This window comes from Drosophila rhopaloa, unplaced genomic scaffold (assembly GCF_018152115.1).
Source record: "Drosophila rhopaloa isolate 14029-0021.01 unplaced genomic scaffold, ASM1815211v1 contig_2, whole genome shotgun sequence".
NCBI classification, from domain to species: Eukaryota; Metazoa; Arthropoda; class Insecta; order Diptera; family Drosophilidae; genus Drosophila; species Drosophila rhopaloa.
In genome coordinates this window covers 11,480,219-11,504,739 of record NW_025335083.1, presented here as the reverse complement: position 1 = coordinate 11,504,739, position 24,521 = coordinate 11,480,219, and the positions used below count along the sequence as shown (strand labels likewise).

At 38.1% G+C, this 24,521-nt stretch overlaps 3 protein-coding genes across 4 annotated transcripts in view; 1 reads left to right on the top strand and 2 right to left on the bottom strand.

Annotated features, from left to right (window-relative positions):
* The window catches only part of LOC108043649 (dual 3',5'-cyclic-AMP and -GMP phosphodiesterase 11), a 66,936-nt gene extending 52,829 nt beyond the window's left edge, over nucleotides 1-14,107 (bottom strand). Inside the window, exon 1 of the mRNA XM_044460478.1 lies at nucleotides 14,091-14,107. The gene's annotated coding sequence lies outside the window, so the exon portion shown is untranslated. The remainder of the gene's footprint in view (nucleotides 1-14,090) is intronic.
* A 1,689-nt stretch (nucleotides 14,108-15,796) lies between these two features.
* Nucleotides 15,797-19,774, top strand: LOC108042600 (regulation of nuclear pre-mRNA domain-containing protein 2). Of its 2 annotated transcripts, none has more exons than XM_044460172.1 (8): nucleotides 15,797-16,261; nucleotides 16,330-16,456; nucleotides 17,097-17,547; nucleotides 17,608-17,766; nucleotides 17,826-18,590; nucleotides 18,711-18,834; nucleotides 18,898-19,005; nucleotides 19,073-19,774. In XM_044460172.1, exons 1-8 carry the CDS (start codon nucleotides 16,108-16,110, stop codon nucleotides 19,648-19,650), a joined length of 2,466 nt encoding a protein of 821 aa, XP_044316107.1. In that variant the 5' UTR covers nucleotides 15,797-16,107; the 3' UTR covers nucleotides 19,651-19,774. The 2 variants fall into 2 exon arrangements, with proteins under 2 accessions (XP_044316107.1, XP_044316106.1); XM_044460171.1 differs by having other exon boundaries at nucleotides 18,895-19,005.
* Nucleotides 19,775-21,932: 2,158 nt separating this feature from the next.
* LOC108042602 (basic helix-loop-helix transcription factor amos) lies at nucleotides 21,933-22,584 on the bottom strand. The gene has a single exon (XM_017120941.2). It carries the CDS (start codon nucleotides 22,576-22,578, stop codon nucleotides 21,991-21,993), a length of 588 nt encoding a protein of 195 aa, XP_016976430.1. The 5' UTR covers nucleotides 22,579-22,584; the 3' UTR covers nucleotides 21,933-21,990.
* Between the last annotated feature and the right edge of the window lie 1,937 nt (nucleotides 22,585-24,521).

The following is a 24,521-nucleotide window of genomic DNA, read 5'->3' as shown; positions in this document are numbered from 1 at the left end:
CAAAGAACACGATAAAAAGAAAGTATAAATTCTCATTAAAAGTTATAATATGCCATTACATTCTCCGCTCTTTCTCTGTCATACTCATATTTTTTTGGCCGCTTGGTAACAGTGAACATGGAAAAACTTTTATGGCCAAGCTGACAGAGAGCGTTGCCTGTAACCCAGGACAACGGAGAAGGACAAATGACAGGACATTCGATATCCCGGTCTAAAAACTCAGAGGAACATAAATCACAGCAGAGAAGTGTAACCAGCGGAAATGTGGCATGTGGCCAGAAGGATTTGCAATGCGTTGACCGAAAAGTTGCATAATTTTGTGATTATCGAATCGATACTATTGTATGGCCAAACCGAATAACAAGTATATCAAGAACAATACCAGCTATGGAAATATAAAACTTCGTCAAAGTTCACTGACCGTTAAATTGGCAAATAAAATCAAATGAGTCATTGAAAAAAGTTTTGCTTCTTGAATCGAGGAAAACTTTAGAACTTGACATATTTTTTGAGGGGAGGAGTAAGTCAACCTTAAGTGGGTGTCACTCAATAATTTCTGTTTGACAGATGGGAAATGAACATAAAAAATGTATTTTATTAAAAAATCAAGAAATTAAGAAGCCGTATTGAATAATTATTTATCAATTACCTAAGTTTTTTATATATTTAAAGAACTTGTATTATTAAAGTAATTACGAAAGTAATGTAATTTAATTTTATAAGCTATAGAAAAAGTTATTGCTGACTCTTAAATTAAAAATTAAGTACCCTATTCATTTTCTTAAGTACTAAAACAAAAACACGCAAAAAGTGTTCCAATTCAATAAATACACATCGATTAATTTATGGATTGGAGCCGAAGGATCCATTTAATTCCATAAGCGAACACAATTCACTGGCCGACATGCAAATGACAGGACTTCAATAACTCATCTGAAAAGCCTTGACCAATAAACCGATGTTTCCCCCTCCACCACGAAGCTTTTGAATTAATTGATCAGCCAAGCTGGCTCCAACGCAGCCCAATAAACGAATTGCCACGAAAACTGGAGGCTAAAAAATGTGTTCATAAATTGTATACCCATTGGGGGCAACAAGGATTCGCTTTTCCTTATTTTGGGGGCCAAGTAAAAAGTTAAGCTCCTGACCCCTCCAGTTCCCTGTTGCATTCGATTTATTCGATCTCGCATCGGCAATCGAAACTTCCACTCAATTTATCTCGCAAGCAACTTGGCAGCAACTTGTTCCTTTGTGGTTTTAAGTAGCCACTGGAAATTTGCCACGACTTGCGGCGGATGGGAAAAGGGGGAAAGTCCGAGGAAAGTGGTCAAGCAAAAGGAAAACTTTTTTATGCTCAAATTGAATTAAGCTGTAGGAAATTGGAAGAGAAGCTATCTATTAAGTGGATGGAATGTTAAGTACGATTGGGTTAGGGTTTCGGAATATATTAAGTCGACCAATCTTGAAAAAAATTATAAAATAATCCTTCTTGATAACCAAAACTTTAGCAGAAAACTCAACATTTATCTGCGACTAGTGATAAACCATAGAAAAATTTCATTCTGGGTTAATACAATATTTTTTTAAATATACAGAATGAGTTTTTATAGAACTTTACAAAGCAAAGGTAACAATAAAATTAACAGACATAATATCGGATAAATTAAGTACAACTTTGTTAATTTAAAAGTTTCATAGTGTTTTTGGAATACTTAGTATCCATGATTTAACTTCGTTAATCTGACACCTAAGAAATCTTCTATAGTTTTAAAACAATTTGTTTTTAAAACTGGATTGTTTAAAACTTGAATTTGTAAAAATTAATTTAACGAACACTTTTTAGATACAATAAATCACTAATGCTAGTATGGAACAGATACTCAATCCGCTGACTAGTCAATTAACCAAGGGTAAAATCAACACCTAAAGCTCCGCTTCAACATGAAAGTTGGCCCAAAGCGACCTGACCTCAACCTGAACCGACATGGAAAATCACTTACCAGTCGCTTTCCCGGAACAAAAACGACCAAAAAACAAGAAAGAAAAGCTAACTTCGGGCGGAGCCGAAGTTGATATACCCTTGCAGAATATTCTGTAAATTATATTCTCCAAAATTATTCATATGATGCAATCTTAATACTCATAAAAAATCCCAACTTCCTAACTTTAAAAACACCAAAGTTATGGCATTTCCAATCGTTCAGTTATATGGCAGCTATAGGATATAGTCGGCCGATCCTTATGAAATTTGATAGGTTGGATTGATTGGTTAAAAATAGAACCCATAGAAAATCCCAACTTCCTAACTTAACAAAAACCAAAGTTGTGGCATTTCCGATCAATCAGTTATATGGTGGCTATAGGATATAGTCGGCCGATCCTTATCATCACTTACCAGTCGCTTTCCCGGAACAAAAACGACCAAAAAACAAGAAAGAAAAGCTAACTTCGGGCGGAGCCGAAGTTGATATACCCTTGCAGAATATTCTGTAAATTATATTCTCCAAAATTATTCATATGATGCAATCTTAATACTCATAAAAAATCCCAACTTCCTAACTTTAAAAACACCAAAGTTATGGCATTTCCAATCGTTCAGTTATATGGCAGCTATAGGATATAGTCGGCCGATCCTTATGAAATTTGATAGGTTGGATTGATTGGTTAAAAATAGAACCCATAGAAAATCCCAACTTCCTAACTTAACAAAAACCAAAGTTGTGGCATTTCCGATCAATCAGTTATATGGTGGCTATAGGATATAGTCGGCCGATCCTTATGAAATTTGGTAGTTCGGATTGATAGGCCAAATATAACACCCATAGAAAATCCCAACTTCCTAACTTCACAAACACCAAAGTTATGGCATTTCCGATCAATCAGTTATATGGCAGCTATAGGATATAGTCGGCCGATCTTTATGAAATTTGGTAGGTCGGATTGATTGGCCAAATATAAAACCCATATAAAATTCCAACTTCCTAACTTAACAAACAGCAGAGTTATGGCATTTCCGATCAATCAGTTATATGGCAGCTATAGGATATAGTCGGCCGATCCCGGCCGTTCCGACTTATATACTGCGTGCAAAGGAAAGAAGGGTGTGTGCAAAGTTTCAATTCGATATCTTTAAAACTGAGAGACTAGTTCGCGTAGAAACAGACAGACGGACAGACAGACGGACAGACGGACAGACGGACAGACGGACATGGCTATATCAACTCAGGAGGTGATCCTGATCAAGAATATATATACTTTATAGGGTCGGAGATGTCTCCTTCACTGCGTTGCACACTTTTGACCAAAATTATAATACCCTCTGCAAGGGTATAAAAAAAGGTTCAGGTTAATTTATTGATGATGGCGCGGCTCCCGAGGATGTTTATGAGCCCAAGCCACAGGCCCATAAATTTGCGGTAGAGCAACAAATCATCTTCATTATTCTCTTCCGCAGCAGCATTATCGTTGTGATTATTAAGTTGGAAAACAGGTGAGTGGAGTTCATGGGGGATCACATTATCCCGGCATCATTGGCCCATGAAAATGCCTGTTAAATGTAGGTTATTTTTTTCCCCTCCCACTGATTTTTGCCTCATGTGCAGCGAACTTAATCGCAAACATATTGAATAGGCCACTGTGTGTGTTCTGGAGAAAACAGATCTGAAGTGGAGGCACGAGCCGCTTATCAATAAATTACCAGTCCCCGGCAGGCAGAGAAAAAAAAATAGGTAAACATTATTATGTAAATGCAGTGTTGATAAAAAGTCATGACTATGCGCATAAATCACAAAATGGCGAGTGAAGGAAACAAGGGGAACCACAAATAAAAATGCTGAAAAATATGCAATAGCAAACATATGTGGAGTGCTCAGTTATGTGGAAACACAAATATTGCAGATGCAAAAAATTTATGGAAATTGTAATAAATAAAAAAAAGCGTTGTTGGTGGAAAAACAATTTGTAATTTCAATTTATAAAAAAAACTTTGTAGAACAAAACAATCATAAAAAAAAGAATTAAGTTTCATTTTAATAAAATAAAGCTCAGAACATATACAAAAAAAACAGTAAAAATCAAAAAAAAACCAGTAGAGAGATGTGATAATGATATTCACCATAAAAAAACCTTTTTTACTATGTAGCAAAAAAATGTTCAAAATACATTTTTATCTCATTGTCATTTTCATAAGAATATTTCTCATCCTCATTATAAGTATTAAGTTCTTCAGTTCATTATAAGCTTTCACCAGCTCTCCTTTTATAAACCCTATAAATCCCACCTCACATCACGCACCCACCAAGTCCCCTAAAACCCTGAATGCCAAATATAACTTTTTTTTGACCGCGCGGAAACGCTTACAAAAACTGGGAAGAAGCAACGCAATTCATTTTCCCCAACCTCCAAATGGATTTTCCATGCAAATGGGCGAGTGAACCGACAATATTTAAGCTCGACCAGGAAAAAACTGTGTGAAGAACAAAAGAGAATTGCGAAAAGAATGGTCCAAAAGTCACGTTAATTTTTAGCACTTGAAAAGCACGGCGAGGAAAAGCAGCCAGAGGAAAACATTTCGCACGTCATTTTGAGCCAAGGAAATTTGTAATGCAAAGTTGTCCAAAACAGTGTTAAAATAACTCAACGCGGGGGAGGTGAAGAGAAGGCAACCACAAAATGAAATTCAAATAAGTAAATTCACACACGCGCCGGCAAAACGAAATAGGGGATAAGTATTGTAAATTTTGGGTAAAAGGCAAAACAATTTCATTTCATTGAGTGGAGGGCGGGGCAAAATGGGGATAGCAGATACTGCCTTTGTCAGCAAAACACACATAAATGAAATTGAAAATTGCCTAAAGGAATCCTGTCGAGATACCACCTACAAATCGTAGTTCGAACATGTGCATGGAAAATTAAAAAAAAAGGTAAAACTAACATTTTGAAATAGACTTTGAATTCCAGAGTTGAATAATTAACTTCATTTCAATAGAATTCGTTTAATAACGAATTAGTAAATAGAAATAAAAAAGTAATATAAATTATTTTAAAAAAGTATAAGGATTTTAATTATACAAGCATGGTTTGTGAACCTAACTCACTGCTAAGCAAAAATCTTATCAATAGATAATAAAATTAATATGAAAATGTAATAATCGATAGATAATAGCTAAATACAATTAGCAACGTGGGATATCGAGGTTTATCTGTGAAACTAATTGATGATAAACGCGTTTAGTACTTTGCCAACATTTAATAAAATTAAAATAAAGGTTAAATTAGTTCGAAATAAATGCGTTTTATTACATTTAAATCACATTAGGAAGCTTACAAAACTAAAACTTTGCTAGAGAAAGGTAAGCAAACTTTTGTGACTAACTTTAACTACATATTTGCTTAGAAGGAAAATCCAACTCATTCCTTTCTCTGCATACTTTCCCCTGCCCTTTGGTGCATAGTTTTCCCCGATCGAAGGCAAAGCAAACTACAAATACAGGACAAAGTAAAGGAATGCCTTATTTGGCTTTGGGCCAGATGTCAAGGATATCGATGGATGTACGTTCCGTTCGTCCTGGGCTGAGTAATCTCGTGTGTGGCATTTGTAAACAGGTCTCCGAGCTCCGCTTTTCCACTTTAAGGATACGATTTTTCTCGTTATGCAAAAGCAATTGTCTCCGGCATTTTCTTGTCGATTTTAGGCAGCAGGACAAACCACTTTTTATGCCCTCGAGCGCGTGTGGGCCATTTTGATTTTAACACAAAATTATTCACCATAAAAGTGACGGCTTAAAAGGATTGTGGGCATAATTTACAAGTAATCCCAAAGGATTTCATGTGAAAGTTCCTCGAGGAAAAGTTTGCTGCGTTCTGGCGCGTGAAATCATCATTTTTCGCTGCTGGGGGCTTCTCTTTGAGTTCTGGCCTAATTGTTGGTTAAAACTTTCGAGCTGCGCATTAAAAAGCAATTAGCATTAAAAATACAGCACATTTTATGAAAGCCAGTCGCGGCTAATTACAAATCTCATTTGAGAGTGTGTGTTTTGGTGCAGCATTGAAAAACTTTGGCCACAAAACCCGTCCAAAAGGATAATGTCAAAAAGTTGTCTAATGACAAATAAAAGACACAGGATGTGTGGGCCTAAGTAGACTACTTTCCTCTCCGATTTCATTCCATTTCTGTGCCTTGTTCTTCCGCATGTGTCATTTGTCTAAGTGCAGTTTGAGTGCCTGCAAACGGCTTTTGCTTTGAGGTTGAACCTAGAGAAAACTTTCCATTTTAGCCCTCTCTATTTTCACTCTAATCTTAAATTTACACAGTCGTTAAAATTTTCTCACCCCACCCAAATTTTGTTATTTTTCAGCTTATTTGCAAAATTAAGCTTTATGCCGCCAGCTGAAATCACAAAGCGCTTTGATAAAATTCCAACCCTCCTTCAAAAGACAAATGACCCACCATCATGTAGGTTGTCACCTAAAAGTGTGTGCAACACATTTTTGTAATAAAGTTAAATTATGCATCAAAATGGACGAAATTCCACAGGCTGCTGTTGTATCTCGCTGGAATGATTAATTATAATGGCCAGCACCTTGGCATCAGCACACACTTACAGCGAAAAGGAAATGCGATACACCCACAACCACCCATTCAGCTTGGTTGTTTTTGTGGATGGGTTCACTGGAGACAAAAAGGGATTCTATTTAAACCCTTTATTTTTCTGACAAAATCGTCGAATGGACGGTGAGATTGGGATGGCTAGATAGACTCTACTGGTGATGCTGATCAAGATTATATATAGAGTCAGAAAGTAGACTACGAACCTTCTGTAGAGCTATAATAACTAACAAATTAAATTTAAATTACAAAATCAAACCAAAAGTGACGTACCTCTTATACTTTGAAATCGGCTTACATTTGGCAAAGTTATGTACTCTATAAGTTCAACTGTGGATCAATGAAGCTAGGTAGTTTTCCGACAAATTTTTCAATCGTTCCGATTTTAATAAAACTATATATTAAATTGCTAAGCTAAAATTTGTTAAGAAACTACCAAGCTATAATTTTATTTCCCTTTTTTCTGGATTGTTTCTATAAGGGAATAATGCTGATCAAGAATCTATATACTTTTTAGGGTCGCAAATGTGCCCTTCAATGCGTTGTAAATTTTTGACCGAAATTATAATGTCCTCTTTAAGGGTGTAAAAATGTAATCACCTTAGCGGCAAAGTAAACTTTATAAATTATAAGTCAAAAGTAAAGTAAGAAATGTCATAATTCCTACATTATTCATTTTCTTAAATTTTTCTCTGTGTATATGTGGGTGCGTGAACTTTTATGGTCGGCTTCACAATTTACCGCCAGTCAAGACAAACAAACAAACCCACAATGATAGAAAAAATACGCAGAAAAACAACAGAAAGGCGAAGAAAACCAAGTTGGAAAAGTTTAGGAGCAGGGGAAACTAAAAAAGATTAGCCCAACTAATTGTTTGAAGTGATTTTTTTATCGACCTGCGAAATCAAGGTTGGCCATAAGTGGAAATAATGGAAACTAAAGAGAAAGCGTTTATTGCAGCACTGGGAAATTGATACGAAATCGACCCCCAAAAACTATGTGTATTCTTTCAGACGACAACCTTGATGGTCGTGTTGAGTCCTGAATGTCCTTGCGAGTTCAATGGCTGCGATGACGTGGCAGCTGATGCATGAAATATGAGGTGCAGCAATAGTTGTCGGGTAGCCAACCCAAACTATGATTAATGCAGCACATGGCAGCAGTTGAAAATGCCAGTGACAATGGTATTTTCACTCCCTTCTGCCACTTGACAATTGCATTCCATGGTATTCGTTCTGTTTCTGTGCGCCATTCGCATCTCAGTATGCAAATCAAACAGAATCTTCGCATATTTCATGTACTATCAACTAAGCCACATTCTGCACAAGACACGTATTGCGGCAGGAGGAAAAGTCCGAGGAGGAGTCCTCTATATACTGCCAGTGGTCACAATAAATCAGTGTTTAATGTAATGAACTTAATGTGTAACTTTCAACACTTGACTGGACAGGCTAAAGTCGAGACTTCAAGTTGAATAATCAAATCAGAGAACAAAGGCAGAATATTGGATATAACTGGAGAATTTTAGTCGAAATAACCTTAGATTTAAGTTTATTTACTTGATTGGGTGATGGCTAAATAAGTTTTTAGATTAATTGTGTTTCAGTAAATGTAAATTAGGTTCCGAAATGTCTCTTATTATACCCTTGCAGAGGGTATTATAATTTCAGTCAAAAGTTTGCAACGCAGTGAAGGAGACATTTCCGACCATATAAAGTATATATATTCTTGATCAGGATCACCTCCTGAGTTGATATAGCCATGTCCGTCTGTCCGTCTGTCCGTCCGTCTGTCCGTCCGTCTGTCCGTCTGTCCGTCTGTCCGTCTGTCCGTCCGTTTCTACGCAAACTAGTCCCTCAGTTTTAAAGCTATCTGCTTGAAACTTTCCCAAAAGTTGTCTTTCTATTGCAGGTAGTATATAAGTCGGAACGAGCCGGATCGGGCCACTATATCATATAGCTGCCATATAACTGAACGATCGGAAATGCCATAACTTTGGTGTTTTTTAAGTTTGGAAGTTGGGATTTTCTATGGGTCTTATTTTTGGCTAATCAATCCGACCTACCAAATTTCATAAGGATCGGACGACTATATCCTATAGCCGCCATATAACTGATTGATCGGAAATGCAATAGCTTTGGTGTTTGTAAAGTTAGGAAATTGGGATTTTCTATGGGTTTTATTTTTGGCCAATCAATCCGACCTACCAAATTTCATAAGGATCGGCCGACTATATCTTATAGCTGCCATATAACTGAACGATTGGAAATGACATAACTTTGGTGTTTTTAAAGTTGGGAAGTTGGGACTTTTTATGAGTATTAAGAATGCATCATATGAATAATTTTGGAGAATATAATTTATAGAATATTCTGCAAGGGTATATCAACTTCGGCTCCGCCCGAAGTTAGCTTTCCTTTCTTGTTTTTAAAATATTTTATTTTTCTGATTTTCGTACAACTTCTGTTCTTATCCTAGTATTTATACCCGTTACTCGTAGAGTAAAAGGGTATATTGTATTCGTGCAAAAGTATGTAACAGCTAGAAGGAAGCGTTTCCGACCCTATAAAGTATATATATTCTTGATCAGGGTCACTAGCCGAGTCGATATAGCCATGTCCGTCTGTCCGTCTGTCCGTCTGTCCGTCTGTCTGTCCGTCCGTATGAACGCTGAGATCTCGGAAACTATAAAAGCTAGAAGATTGGCATTTTGCATGCAGATTCTAGGAGTTCCTACGCAGCGCAAGTTTGTTTCAAAAAGGTGCCACGCCCCCTTTAACGCCCACAATCGCTTATATACGATACATTTAAATATTTCGGAAAAGTAAAAATGCAGTTTTATTGTGTTTATCAATACCTATCGAAATGTAGAAGAAATTTTTCAAATCGGACCATTCGTTAAAAAGTTATGCGTGATCAAAGTTTCTATCTCCATCTCCCTCGCACTCCCTTTACCTGAGTAACGGGTATCTGATAGTCGGGGCACCCGACTATAGCGTTCTCTCTTGTTTTTAATAAACATTACAAATTGAATACCATTAAAATGTATAAGATAAACAACATTATAGGCCTCGAAATTAAAATTAGGTACTCATAATTAACTAAAACGTAAAAAACGTAGTAGTAAAATAACAGCAGATATTTAATACAACTAACAGGAAAATAAAAACCGCAAAAATGTACTTGAAATCAGTTGCACATATAAACACGCTATTAACTTTCATGGAACTTCTTTAAAATTCAACTTTTCGCAAACTTTTCAAACCGCTTTTCTAGTCAAGCAAAGTTGCCACGTTCGACATGTGTTCAAAACAGTTGCCACCTGACACTTTTCCCTTGCTGAAGGACCAAGAGAACAGCCACTAAATGCAACTTCAGAAACAAGATGAGTACTAGGGATTCTCAAGGCTCTGAGAGCCCTTTTCCAAACAATTGTTGGCCAGGGATTGTGAGGAAATGCGCCACAAGAGCGCTATTAAAATAAAACGTGCTGAAAGCGCCGAGCCTGACGACTCCTGCCAATCGACCAGGAGCAGGATTCAAGGATCTGAAGACGCGGCCATTGTACGCACTGGAAAGTCAACAGCAGCGGCAAAAAAGCGTCGCGACAACAATGGCGAGAATAAGGAAAAACCAAGGCAAACAGACAAAGGACAGGGAAAAAAAGAAAAGAGTGTCAGATGCACAGGAAAAAAATCAACGATTGATTGGCAAAACCATTATGACATTTTCACATTTTAATATTACTATAAATGTATTTGCTCCAAACAACATTTAAATGTAAATATATATTGAGTTTCCCTATCAACAATGTTATTTTTTTTTAATAAATTTTGAATAAAAATAAATTAACTTTCATATTTAGAAAAAATAATAGTGTGACAAATATTTAACTATTATATAGTAAACAGAAGCCTAAAACAATAAAAAAAAAAATGTATGCATTAACATAAATAATTACTCTAATGTTTTAGATGTAACAATTTTATGGATGTTTGGTTTTCACCATCTTGTAATACAATCAAAATATGTTTTGTTGATTCAAAACTTATTAATATTTGGTTACTATTTCTAGTTATTATACGTGTAAAAGGGGAATTGAGTTTCACAATGCACACAACAAACGTATTTCTAATAAAACTGATATTGCCAAACTTATTTTAATAATACAAAAAATGTACAACACTTAATATTGCGATGTTTCCTCCTTTTAAGTGTAGCTTTAGTAACAAAGTAAGCATAAAAATGGAATATTATGAAGCCACGTGTAGCTCGATTCTGGTGTTCAAATCACGTAGCAGACATTTCGTTGCAGGTTGCGTATACGTCGCGTGGGACAAGAGCATACAGCAGAACGGTTATTATCTGAACGCAGGATATGGGAAAGACATTCTAGTAGAGCCCAGAGAGTTAAACCATTTTTCAGCTAATGTCTTTTTAAGCGTCATTCGGGTTTTTTCCATTTTCAATTTGTGTGCCAGTACGCGGCTTACAATTTTCCCTTTTCTTGGTGCCGTTTTTGTTGTCATGCGAATCATTAACGCTGAGCGCTCAATTAGCTAATTATGCAAGCCAAGCGATGAGGGCGGCTTCCAAGTGGGCGTGGCCATGGCGATGAATTACCAGGACAATACTGCTGATGACTTGCAGGATGAATGAGAGCTGGCTCATTAACTCACAGAAGGAATCAGAAAAAAATGAGCAAGATATATTGCTCTTATCTTGTTGCATGTTTGAAAAGGACTTCTTTGGATAAATAAATGTGTATTTTGATACAGAAATGTTAGCTCATGACTGTTTTCTTGATTTTTGGTACGAATTGTAATAGATTTCGATGTTATATTATATAATAAATTGTTTAAGCAAATAAAATTATATTGCCAATATTAATTTTCATTACAAATGTCTTTAACTGTTGCTACTTGTTGGCTAAACTTATCTTTATTGAATACATTTTATGGTTGCTGTATATTCCAGAGATTATTAGCAAAAATAAAGTCAATTTGTTTTTCAAAAACACAACCTTAAACAAAAAACCATTCAGAGAAGACCCATGAATTAATTCTTAAACAAACAGACAAAAGAATAACACGTTTGTCTAACTGTCTAATAAAAAAACCTTCTCATTTATTAAACTCTTCTGTCAGAAAAACCTACTAATTTGTTATATCCCGCCATGGTTCTAGTTCCCTTAACCTATCTCAAAGTGATTACGATTAAAAAGTCATGTGATACATTAGGTTGTCCCTCTTTTTTTCCACTCCTTCGCGTTTACTTCATCCAAGGGGCAAAAGTAAATTGTCATATATCATAAATGAGCAGAGCCAAGTTGACTTATTAAGTGCCAGCCACGGCAGCTTTCTCATCATCCACGGGAGCGTATCCCCGCGACCTTTCCCCACATCCTGCCCTGCATGTCCTTTGTCAAGCTGTCACTGAATGAGTGTGTTTTTGTTGGTTGTGTGACCCTGCGGGTTGTCGTCCTCACATATGCATGCAAATGAAAAAGAAAGCAGCCAAAGTGGCTTCTGACTCTTTCCCTGAGCTCCCGTCCTGCGACACAATTGCCTGGATGAGGAGCTCGTGGCCATCCATCATGTGTCCCCTGGCAAACGATGCATTCCATTTGTCATTACTGCCGCGGCCACCTAAGGTAATGCATCTTCTGGGGCAAAGGCCTTAATAAGAACTCGCTGGCTACCCTTTGCTTACGACTTTAGGAACAACTTAGCAAACAAATTAACTTTGATTTATGTCGTTAAGACCAATTCAAAATAATGTCAGCTTTACGTTTCTTTTAACAGAATATTTTATTAAACTAATTTTTTTCAAATATATGGATTTTCAATTTTTGGGAATTTTTGTAGGAAACTAAAAAATATAAAGCATCATAATAATATAATAAACATAAACATAAACAACCATTTTAAGTTATAGATAAACACCACTAAATAAATACTGTTTAATGCCAAACTTAAGAAAAGTATTGTATAAAAACTCATTTAAATTTAAAAATTAATAAAATAGTCTTAACCATCTGATTAACTTAAATGTTCGGCAAGAAAACTAAATAAATGTTATTCAAAAGAAAAACTAAATTATCCTTACAGGAGAAACTCACTATTACGCGCAAAAAATTTATTTTTTTTTAATTTTTAATTTTATTGACTGATATAGAAAATGGTTTTATTTTTTTCTATATAAAACCAAGAACACCCCGAAATGTAGTGGGTACGAAATGACTAACTTAGTCCTAAGCCGTCGAACTAATTTAATGCTGACGCTGGGACTTGTTTACGCCATTTTCCGTTTTTTGCCCCCCAAAAAGCGTGGGATGCTGGCCGATGACGTCGATATCTGCCAACACAGGTTGATAGCAACCATTTGAAATTTATTTCACTCTTTATATTTATTTTCCTTTCTTTCTTTTCCCGGAAATGTTGACACTTTTTCTCCATATGCGCTCAGTAATATGCAAAACTTTTTTGTGTCTGCGACATTGATTGACGTACAAATCAAAAGTTGAGGAATGTAACTGAAGTGGAAAAGTGCGCTGGGAAATGCAAATGAAAATGCGTCGTTGTGCATATGCATATCAACTTGAAGGAGCATTCAACGATTCACTTACAATCATAAGTTACAATTTCAGAGCTGTGGGAAAATTGAAATTAAATTTTCCCGGAAGCAAATGAAACTGCGACGCAGTCTGTGGCGTTTGGAAATGCGAGGAAAACGCCAGTGAAATTCTCTGTCCTGCGAACGAGCAGCTAATTGTCAAACACCAGCATGAGTATGTGTGTGTGCGTGTGTCTAAGGACGAAGGCCCTTGGGCCCGGAAAATCAGGTTACACGAGTGGAAAACCCAACGCTTTTCCAAAGCGCGATGTTGTCGTCGGAATTGCCTTCTAATTAGTGTTTATTGTTTCTCGTTGCGCCAAAGGTGTGGGCTAATTGTGATTATCGTTGAGCTTGTGTGGGTTTTAAAGGAAGCTGGGAAACGAACATGCATTTAGGGCTCAAGGAAGTGACGTCAGACGTCAAGGGATTGGCAGGAAAATAACTTGGCAAATATAAAGCCTGAAAGCCAATACGTTTATATCGTATTTCTGTGATTAGAAAAACGGTATTTATTGCAGTGCGTAGTTCTATCTTAAATGTTTACAAATGATTTAAAGATTTATTATTCAAAGTAAAATTATATATTAAGACATTATCTCAAAAACTTTATAAAGTCAAGGCACAATTTCTAAAAAAGAAATTAGAAATTAAATAGGCTCAAATTGTGTGTATTAAAATGTATGTATTTCTGCAATATTATTAAATATTTACCTAAGAAAATTATGAGAAACCACTAACAAGTCTTAAAAGTATTAACCTTTCTCAGTGAAAACATGTAGAAGGCTGATTTTTGGTAACTTATTCACTTAAAACTCCCAAGAGATTTACTTAATAAGTGGAAATTGCTTACAATTATTTAACTCACCTTATTAGATACTTCTGATTTTTTATTGCTGCTTTCTTGTTACGCTTCCTTTTACCGCACTTTGAGCCACTCGAAATTCCGTTCTAGTTTATCTAATTTTTTTTATTGAGCTCCGGACACAATCAAAACGAAAGTCCTTGAAGGGAGAGCAGCAATTGAAGCGTAATTATTTGCTACGGCGCATTTCCTTGGCCGTGTGGCGTCGCTGGTCAAATGGCCAGAACCGAACCTAAACCGAGCCGGACGGAACGGAACGGAGAAAGACCGGACGGAGTGGCACCGACACCCACGTAACTTGGCACTGGGTCAGTGGCGCAGCATGGGATTCGGCGTTGTTGTTGCTGTTGCCGCTGTGATTGGTGTCCTGTCTGTGAGTCTGAGCCAAGTAATCAGAATAATTACATGGCCCTAATGGCAGCGAAGGAAGAGGAGCTGGCAACAAAATGCAGAACCCTTGCTCATTTTCCAGTTGGCAAGGGATTGGCCTGGGGAATTCCCGACTGCCTATGAGAAATTTGCTATGCAATTGGTTGGGCGAAAATGTACTTCCTGTAATAAGATTTTGTCAGTATTGCTCATCGCTATTTTCAAATGTTTTGGGTTTTTTCAATTTGCATAATAATGACTACTTTAATTTTGTTTAAAAAACGTATTTAAAGAAAATTGAAATCATTTTTACACTGAAAACCACAATATTGTAATTTAAACAAAATAAAAAAGGGTTTATTATCCTAAACAACCGCATATTACGTTCATTTATGTTAAAAAAAATCTCATGAAATTCGAGTTGTCACAAGAAGGCACAAGGACACAGGCTGTTATTTCTTTGATTTTATTTGTGTTTATTCGTAAGCAGATCCCACGGATCCATGACAAATATTTGGTGTTTTTCCTTTACTTCCCCCTACCTACAAAATAATATCCTTACTTTTTGATTAGTTTTTGTTGCTCACTCGTCTAACCGAAATAAAATATAATAACAACAAAATCAAAACAACCGCAGGCGGTAGGACATTAAGTGATGTAAGCGTGACACGAATCAAATAAATAATCACGAACGAGTCATGATTCACTTGTTGCTAACTCAAGCGGAAAATTCGCATTGTAAGCACTAAACTTCAACCTAGTCTATGTGTACGTATTTTAAAATAATCATTTATTTTTCTTTGAAATATTTACTTTTTTTTTATTAAATTCTTATCCTTGTCTTAAATATTTTAAAATATAATTAATAACTTTCACTTGCTCATCTCTGATCAGGACACCATATGCCGGCATCTTAAGAGTACAACAACAACAAATCTCATCTGCTTTTAAACACAAAACGTTATCAATAAATTAAAGCAAACACAAACGTTCACCGTACCGGCAAAATTTACGAGTGTTACGATAGCGTCGGAAAAATCAAAACAAATTATGTGGCATTCGCGTCCGAATCCTTACAGGACTTATCTTCCGGCCGTGCGGCTTGCTTATATAGGTTTTTACGTTAACAGAAAGGGAAACGCTTCTGTTAAACTTAAACCCACCACTCTGTTAGCGTCGAAAATAGCGATGGGACCCAAAGAGTCGATTTTTCAATCGATACCCTCCGATTAGGTGGACGCCTTTGCTAAATATGGAGTGTGTATTTGAAAACCGAGGAACATCTTCGCTAGCATCGGTGAATGCAGTCGCTAAGTCGATTGTTACTATCGATAGTAACATCGTCATTTACACATCTCTACCAGGCAAAGTGGACTTTTCTGTTTTTTAACCGAATTTGTTAATCCAATCTAACAAACTAAGTGGAAAAACGAGTAGAAAACGGTCGGCAAAATGTTCGGTACCCCTAAAGTGTTAGCAATCTGATGAAAAATCGGGCGGGAAAGGCAGAGAGAGCTAAAATTCAGTGAGTGAAAAAGTGCGCGTGTGGGGAGAAGAAGAAAAGTGGAAATACAACGCTGAAAATTGGCAGCGGCAAGAAACGTTTTAAACAATTGTAATGTGCTGATACCGCCAAATAAAATCTATTAAAATGACGGAAACCTTCGACGAGGAGCTTTTCGAGACGCGATTGGAGGCGCTAAAGGACACGCAGGAGGGCATCCAGCAGATGTCCAACTGGTGCCTGCAACACCGTTCGAACCACAAGAAGATCATCCAGTGCTGGCTGAACGTCTTCAAAAGAGGTGAGTCCAAGTCCTTGGTGGTCCGCATCCTTTGCTCTCTCAGCTAATGGTTCCCTTGACTTCCGCAGTTCGCGTGGACCACCGCCTGGTGCTGTTCTACCTGGCCAACGATGTAATCCAGTACAGCAAGCGCAAGCGGTACGAGTTCGTCGAGTGCTGGGCCACAGCCCTCCAGAGAGCCACCACCATGGTGCGGTAAGTATTCCCCGCCGGAAGTCCACGTTTTTGAAACCAATACTTGTTCGCTTGCTCAATACTTTCTTAACTTTACTAGAAAGCATCTAGTAATTGTTCCTCATTCCCTATCAAATTACGAGTACTCAATACACATGTAAATATGAATACCTACAAATCCATATTCATAATATAGAGATCGAATCTAAACTGTATAATTTGAAGTATTAAGTTGTACTTTGTTGCCTATACAATTTCGCTAGTTCAAAATTTGGATACATAAACAGAACAACGATCTTTACGACACCGAAACTCTCTCCCTTTATTATTGCAAACCTCTAAAGCTGTACCCGGTTGCCTATCAAGTTTCTCCCGTTCGATACGATATCGTATGATTAGATACTCGCAATCATATTTTAGAGACCGAACTGGATCCTTGCAATAACTCACTTAATAAAGTACCGATTTATGCAACTGAATACAGCTGAAATCTGACTCTTCAAGTCAAACTAAACAGCAATAATATATAATTTTGTTTATTGCATTTATAGGGTGCAGTCCTCCACAATCTTAACCAAAATATTTAAAGCACAAATCAATTCAAGGGTTTATAAGTCTATCCTCTGCGAAGTTATACTAATTTAATTATCATTTCTCCCAGCGATGAACGCGTCAAAGACAAAATCCTGCGAATCTTCAAGATCTGGGAGCAGCGGGAGATCTACAACGAGGAGTACCTAAGCGACTTGAGTGGCCTGCTCAACATAGCACGGCCCAAAAAATCCCAGATCGATGTCAGTGACGAGTTCCAGAACGGCACGTTGATAGCCCAAGTGCGCGAGTGCGTCGAACTGGCTGAGACAACCGATAAAAGCATGCAGAAGCTGCCCAAGCCACCGACATTCGAGATCGAAGTCATCAAGCAGCAGCTGAAGGACAAGAGCCACTCCGGGGACATCGAAAAGGAGGTGGAGCGGTGCGTGGCCTTCATCAATGCCTACAATAAAAACCTGCAGAACGAGATTAAGAGCCGGAAGGCGGTACTAGCCAGTATCGAAGCGGCTAAGAAGTTTTACGAACATCAGGGGAAGGAAGTTAAAGTGGTGGCCAGTGTAAGTTGATCTAATTGAGTAAAAAAAATTAAATGTCTTAACCAACTTAAAAATTTACAGGCCTATAAAAGCTTTGGCACGCGCATCAAAATAGTGAAAAGAAAGCTGGACGAGACCATACCCACCCTGGCCAGTCCAATACCTTCGCCAGACGTTAATGCTCCCTCGCCCGAGCGCGATGCAGATCTCCAGTTGCCCGAGGAAAACAATTTGCCACTGGTACAAATACCTATACCAAATCAATTTCACTTAAATTAATTTTTAAATTTTCTTAAAAGAACCTTTTTGGCGGCAGTCTGAATGGCTTCACAAGTTATCTAGATGGCGGCAAGCTCCCCTTTGACATAAATGACTTCAAGCGGGACTCGAAGGATCGGGGAAGTGCCATTGAGGTGATAGGTTCACGATCGGATGACGAGGCCTATGTGCCGAGTGCCAATTTCTACAAGCCCGAGCCCATTTCCAGTTCCGACAGCAGCGCCATACCGGGTCTTGGCGGAGGTGGATCCGCTGAGTATACCCCCAATCCGCCCCTGTTTGGCTCAAGCAGCCAAGAGCAATATGTCCCGCCACCTCCCTCGCACCTTTACGGTAGCACTGGCAACGGAGGAGGCAATCAGGAGTACACGCCTGCGCCGATGCCACCGCCACCGTTGCCACCATCTCTTGGACCTTCTAGTGGATCAGCGGATGATTTCAACAGCACCTGGAATATGAGCATGTCCTGGACGCCGCTGGACTCTAGTTTAAATAGTAGTGGAGCGAGCTCCTCTTCGTATGCGAATCAATCGACTCCCCATTCGCCGCCTCACTTTGAGAGGAAGGGCAGCTCGACGGCCGCTCCAATCGAATATAACGAGCATCTGCACACGAATTCCGCAGCGCTGGGCGCCGAGGATGTGGACCATCGCACCCTGCAGCTCCCGCCAGCCTTCGATTTTGGGGCCAAATTGGGTTTAAGCAAGGACAAGTCTAGGCAGCTAGTAGACATTGATCACAGGAATTTAATATCGCTTACTGGTTCGCCAGGCGGAGCAGAGAAGGTAAATAAACTTTGTATTAATGATATTCCTTTTTTCCAATAATACATTTTGTTTAACAGCATGTGCTCTTATTTCAGTTTGGACTAATATTTTTTTAACACCTCATATTTTTGGTTTCAGGACTTTGCCGGCGGAGATGTGGACTACCGAATAGTTCCCAATCCAAATGATGAAGGCATCATGGCACCCCCTGGTAATAACTATGCCAAAAGCAAAACCAGTTCACCGCTTAAATCCAATGCCAGTACGTACGATAATAAGTATATTTTATCACGAATCTAAATTAGAATTATAATCTCTCAAGCAGGCTCCTCATCTGAATCGGATCGCGTGGATGGAGCTGCCCGCTATGATCCCGCTGATATGGTGATTGATATGGATATGTCGGACGATGATATTGATGAGTCACTGAGAGGTAATAAAGAAGCCAACTTCTTGAAGTAAACATTATCAATTTGTTTTAAAACCAATTATACTTTTAGAAGTCAAGGAGGATAATGGAGATGCAGATGCCGAGGCCAACGGCGCCTTAACGCCTTCGCGTCCTGTTCTGCTGGAAACTCCGGCGGAGTTTAATCCCTGGGAGGCGAACAATAGTTTTCTGGGTCAACCTTTGCCTGATGAAGAGGATCAGCAGCAGCAACATCAGCAACATGAGCAGCAGCAGCATCAACAGCAAGATCTCCAACAACATCATCAGCATCAGCAGCACCAACATCAACAACAGCAGTCCTGGAACCAAATGAATCCCATGCAAATGGGAGGAGGTGGAGCACCACCACCACCCCCGCGACCTCCCTTTGGGCCACCCTTTCCGCCCTTTCAACGTTTCCCCGGTCCACCGATGAATGGTCCCGATGGAATGCAGCGCGGGCGTGGCAGAGGGCGGGGTTGGAACGGACCCGGACCGGGGCCATTTAGACCGCCTTATCAACGGATGCCTGGCCCAGGATTCGATGGGCCCGGGCCTGGACCACGTCCATTCTTTCCAAGAGGAGGAGGACCCGGCGGTCCGATGCGGGGACGCGGACGCATGCGTGGTAAAGCTTGGATGATGTAATTACGTATTATATAGATTTAAAAAAGAGAGAATCCCTAGTTTTAGACTTGACCTATCTCACTTTGATTTAATTTAACAAAAAAGTGTATTGTATAGAACAGATAACACATTAACCCCAAACAAATGTCTTGGTTTCCCTTTGGGCGGTGGGCAGACGATGTTGGCAGAAAATATTGTACATTTCATTGTATAATACTGCCTGCCTAAGGATTTTGAATTTTTTCAATGTAAAATTAATAAAGTTAAAGTTTTATTTTTGACTTAATTTTACATAAGCATCAAAAATAAAACCAGTTACAAGCGAACGTTAAATAAAATTAACCACGAGCTTCGTTGAGTTATTTTCTTGTTTCAAATAATAAATAATGCCTATCCATTTACCGGGCTTCACTCATCTTTCGTTAATAAGTCAACGTCCGTAGCCATCATCCAGGGGAGAATCTAAGACAAACACTTGAGAAGACTTTCAATTTACACTTTCATTATAAATTAAGTTTAATGTGTTGGCTTAGATTAATTCTATATTTACTAGTTAATGCGCATTTGCTTATAGTTCTTAGTGCTTAACTTAGATATACATTATTGTAAAAAGTTATAAAGATAGTCCAAAATGAATGGTTGAAAAATTACTTGCTCTTCACTAATTGTCAATGTTAAATAACAAATATATAAATATTTTAATTTATAGTTTACATTTTTGAGAGGAGGCAGGCCAAAGTGTATATGCTCTTGCAGAGAATTATCAAAATCTACACTACTTAGCAAATCTTTCCCATGATAGCTAGTGCATATAGTCGTCCGATCCGCTGGATTCTGTTGTCCATAAACAAAGACACTTTAGAAATGTGTTTGTCCTTAGCTTTTAAACAGAGTGGGTCAATCGTACAAATGCAAGAAACCGGCATGCCTAGTAATCCTGATCTAGAACAAATATATACTTTAAACGTTCGGAGAATTCTCCCAGCGTTACAAAACAACTGACCAAAATTATATTACTCTCAGCAAGGCAATAAAATGATCTAGCTATAAAGCATCGCAATAAAGTTTCATGTCTATAAAATATTTAACGGTTTACTGAAAAAAGTGTCTTACCAATCTTCCAAATAAGTTAGAACAAACGAATCAATTTTTTTAAACATTTTTGTTTACATCTCGTCACTAGTAATAAGTCAAAGAAATCATATTGACTTAGAAGAGTGGAGAGCAATTTTATGAGATTCATTTTGGACTTTAGCAATAAAACCTTAATATAGTAAGCTAAATTAATATTATGTATTTAGTTCTATAAATACAAACATCAATGTGATATTCGAAATTTAAAACGTATTGTTTGAGACATTGCCTGTTTTATTTAGTGGAACACTGTCTTCCGTTTGGGTCCTGGATCCACCCACAATTCCCATAGCATTTACAAATGACTATGTTTAAATCAATTTTCGTCTACCGTTCGGAGGATCTAAGGAAGCGACTGTGTTTATCCTGAGTGTTTACCTGTTGACGTTAGCGGCATTTAATCACTTCTGTTTTGGAGTTCCCTTCAGTTTGAGTCGGAAGTCGGAACTCATTAATTCTCTGTTGGTAACTAATGTTTTGACCTTTGCTGCTGGTTCGGGGGTGTGGCACACTCCCTACTTAGCCATGCCGCTCAAATCTTGAGGATAACAAGGATACCCTTTTCGGTCTGAGATGAAAGTGTGGCGAATGTAAACAAATGTTTAGAAGAAATTTTGTTTGATAAATGGATAACGGAAAAAAACTTTTTAAGTTTCTGATATTAATTAACCATTTATTTTTATTCTTTTTTAAGTATGATCTTAAATGTCGTTAGAACTGATTTACATAAAATGGCCTTTCAAATTAAACAAAAATATCTTGAGTTCAAAAAAAGTTTGACTAACATGGATTTTCATAAAATCTAAATTTTAAATACATTCTGAAATAATAAGCAAAATTAAATTTTTATTTTATTTATTTAGATTTTTTCCTTAGTGGTTTTTTTAATTTTACAAAAGAAAACTTCCTGAAGGATTTTACAAATCCCTTAATTTAAAATAATGAGATTTTAAATTAAAAAATGAAACCTATTTGTTTTAAATTTGAATAATTAAAACTTCCAGAGATATAAAGAGATTTAAATAAAATCCTGCTCCCGATGAAATTATGCAAAAACCCAATCAACATAATTAAAATGTAAAACTCTTAATTTTTATTAGACAATTATTGCTTTCAGTTATTTACAATTATAATAATAGATTAAAAACTAACAGCCTTTATAAGTTTTCCACTAGGTCGAGAGTAGTGTTGCTGCAACACAGGAAGGATGAAGTGTGCTCCAACTGGCTAGTAGTCTCTGGAGAGCAACGTGACCAGATCACCGATGTATGCCTGCGCCATTTGCAGAGTTTCGTATTTGGAGAGCCGCCGGTCGTGACCAAGCGATGGAACCACATCCCTCAATTTGTCGAAGGCATCGTTAAGGCTGTTCATCCGCCTCCGTTCGCGAGCATTGGCCGCCAGTCGCCGTTTTTTAAGGACTTCGCCGCCGAAACTTGCCGATGCTGAGCTGGTCGATGAAGTGGAGGACGCGGAGGATGACATGGAGGTAGACAGCTTGTCGTAAGGTTTACTCCTTTGTTGTTTGTTCCAGTGCTTTGAACTCCTTCCCTGAATTTTGCCCAATGGATTCACTTGATGCTGTTGCTCCTGCACACTCAACATATGCTCCAATTCCAGGACAGCCGGGGTATCGTAGTACATCTCCAAGGAGCAACTGTTGGTCCCATCAGACTGGCTATCGCTGGTACTGAATTCCTGCTGGTACATGAGCTGCTCCAACTGCTGGAAGGTATCGTTGCCCAGGAACTCGGGTACCGCTGGGGACTCGTCGGGGAAGTAAAATTGCTCCATTAGCTCGTTGTTGGTCAACATGTTTACGTTTTCAGGCTCAAAGGACAACTGAAGTGGCTAGTTGATGTTCGGGCTTTATATAGCCGCCTTCCGATGAGCCAGCTCCTACGTGATTGGTTGAATTTATATACCTTCTACCTGATTCGTTGTCTTGGACTGAGCCGATCCTCTCAGGTAGCAGAATATCTGCCTCCTGAGGATCAGTATGCCAGCCCGTGCCCTAAAATTGGCTTGCGGTCAAAACGTTTAATTGTCCCTTGCCTGCAACTCTCTCTCCCTCTTTCCCCCAGGGATTTACTGCATCCAGCTACAGGTCGACTTTTGTTGTTTGACCTGCCATTTGGCTACCGTCTGTAATCATACCTCTTTTGTTACTTGCACTGAAATCGACGTTATAGTCAAACAATTGCTGCCAAGGTCAGAATGCGAACAAGCAAAAAAGAAGCTTTTGCATCAATGATCCCTTTGGATCATCTTCATTGCATGTCTGTGGTCTAGTAAGTGTCGGTTTGATTGGGACAGAACAAAGAACCACAATTTTGTTTGTGTGGTTTGCGACTTTCGATTTTAGGCAATTGTACATACTTTTTTGGGTCAAATGTAAAAAGATATTTTTTAAGTGGCTTTCTCCGAGCCTCCATCGTTGGTTCACATGAAATGAAAATATATGCAATCAAATATCCATAAGGATAAATTATTGTTCGTACGGAAGTATCAAAACTAAGAATTTTAAGTATTAAGGTAAAATGGTATAATATTATATAAAATAATATAATCAACTAATAATATAAATATTAAGGTTTTAAAAAGAACTCAAACTTACCAACTCTTGAAATTATTTAAAATTCGTACTTTGTTTTTAAATTAAATTTTTTTTGGCGGTGCTTCAAATAGTTAAATATTATCTAAAATGTTTGTCTTCTTTTCTAATAAATTGAATAAAGAAGATTAAAAAACTTAAAAGCGCATCAGACTATGACTATTTCTTGATTTTATGTTTAATGTTTTATTTCATATTTTTATGCTAAAATAATAATCTTAAAAACGAACAATGTGATTTAAAGCACCTCCTAACATTAAAACATTTATTTCTAAATTCTGTTACAATCTTTTACTCCCACACCCCATATACATCCATTTAGGCGCTCTACTTTCCACACCGTAATCATTTTGAAATCCATCCCGGCTCAAGCCCACTTTCAAGTGGCCGCATCGAAAGGTTAATTAACTCCACAGACTCGCAGCATTAGGAGGAAAATCAATTCGAAGAGTTCGCTGAATTTCTAAAGAAAACGGCCAAAACAATTGGAAAACACTGGCCAACAGAAGAAGCGCCGGGCATGGCTAAAGAGTACAAATGATGCCACTGCCACTGCAAGATGGACCAGATATTTCACACAAATTGTCAAGGAACAAAGTCCCGAGGCCGACAAAGGATCGTGACGTTTGATCTTGACGGTGATGATGATCGCTGATGGATCGATATCGATCGACTTGGACTAGGAGTGCCACGCGACAGCAGCTTAGTGGAAGTCCTGGCCCAGATCAGGCATTATGCTGCAATATTTTCGGGAGAAAGGTTCGCGGATAACCTAAAGATCGGCAACACCCCCAAAAAGAGGGCCTGGGATTTCCAATTAGCATTTTATCCAGCGCTACCTGTGATCTCGAGAGGTTTTTTCCTTCAGCCTGTCAAAATAGCAACAATAGGTAGTTGGTTGGTGGGCGGTTCTGGTTGAAAGTAGGCACCTCTCTATACCCGTTTCTTTTATGCTGACCAACAATAGGACAACTGATGATAATCCCGGCCTGCGTCAGTCGGTTGCGTGTTTCTGGGTTTTCCCTGCCAGATTAATCGTTTTCGTTTTGCGGATTAGTTGTTGGCGCTAAATTGCGAAAATGCGATTAGACGTCGAAGTCTCGGAGTCACAAGGAATTCCATGGGAATCTCTTCTTGCCCGACA

Excerpts from the sequence above, each read along its gene's own strand:
- LOC108042600 (XM_044460171.1), top strand. The coding sequence starts at position 16,108 with ATGACGGAAACCTTCGACGAGGAGCTTTTCGAGACGCGATTGGAGGCG. Across the intron at positions 17,767-17,825 it reads AGGAAAACAATTTGCCACTG|AACCTTTTTGGCGGCAGTCT; the intron begins GTACAAATACCT and ends TTTTCTTAAAAG. Across the intron at positions 19,006-19,072 it reads TATTGATGAGTCACTGAGAG|AAGTCAAGGAGGATAATGGA; the intron begins GTAATAAAGAAG and ends TTATACTTTTAG.
- LOC108042602 (XM_017120941.2), bottom strand. The coding sequence starts at position 22,578 with ATGTTGACCAACAACGAGCTAATGGAGCAATTTTACTTCCCCGACGAG.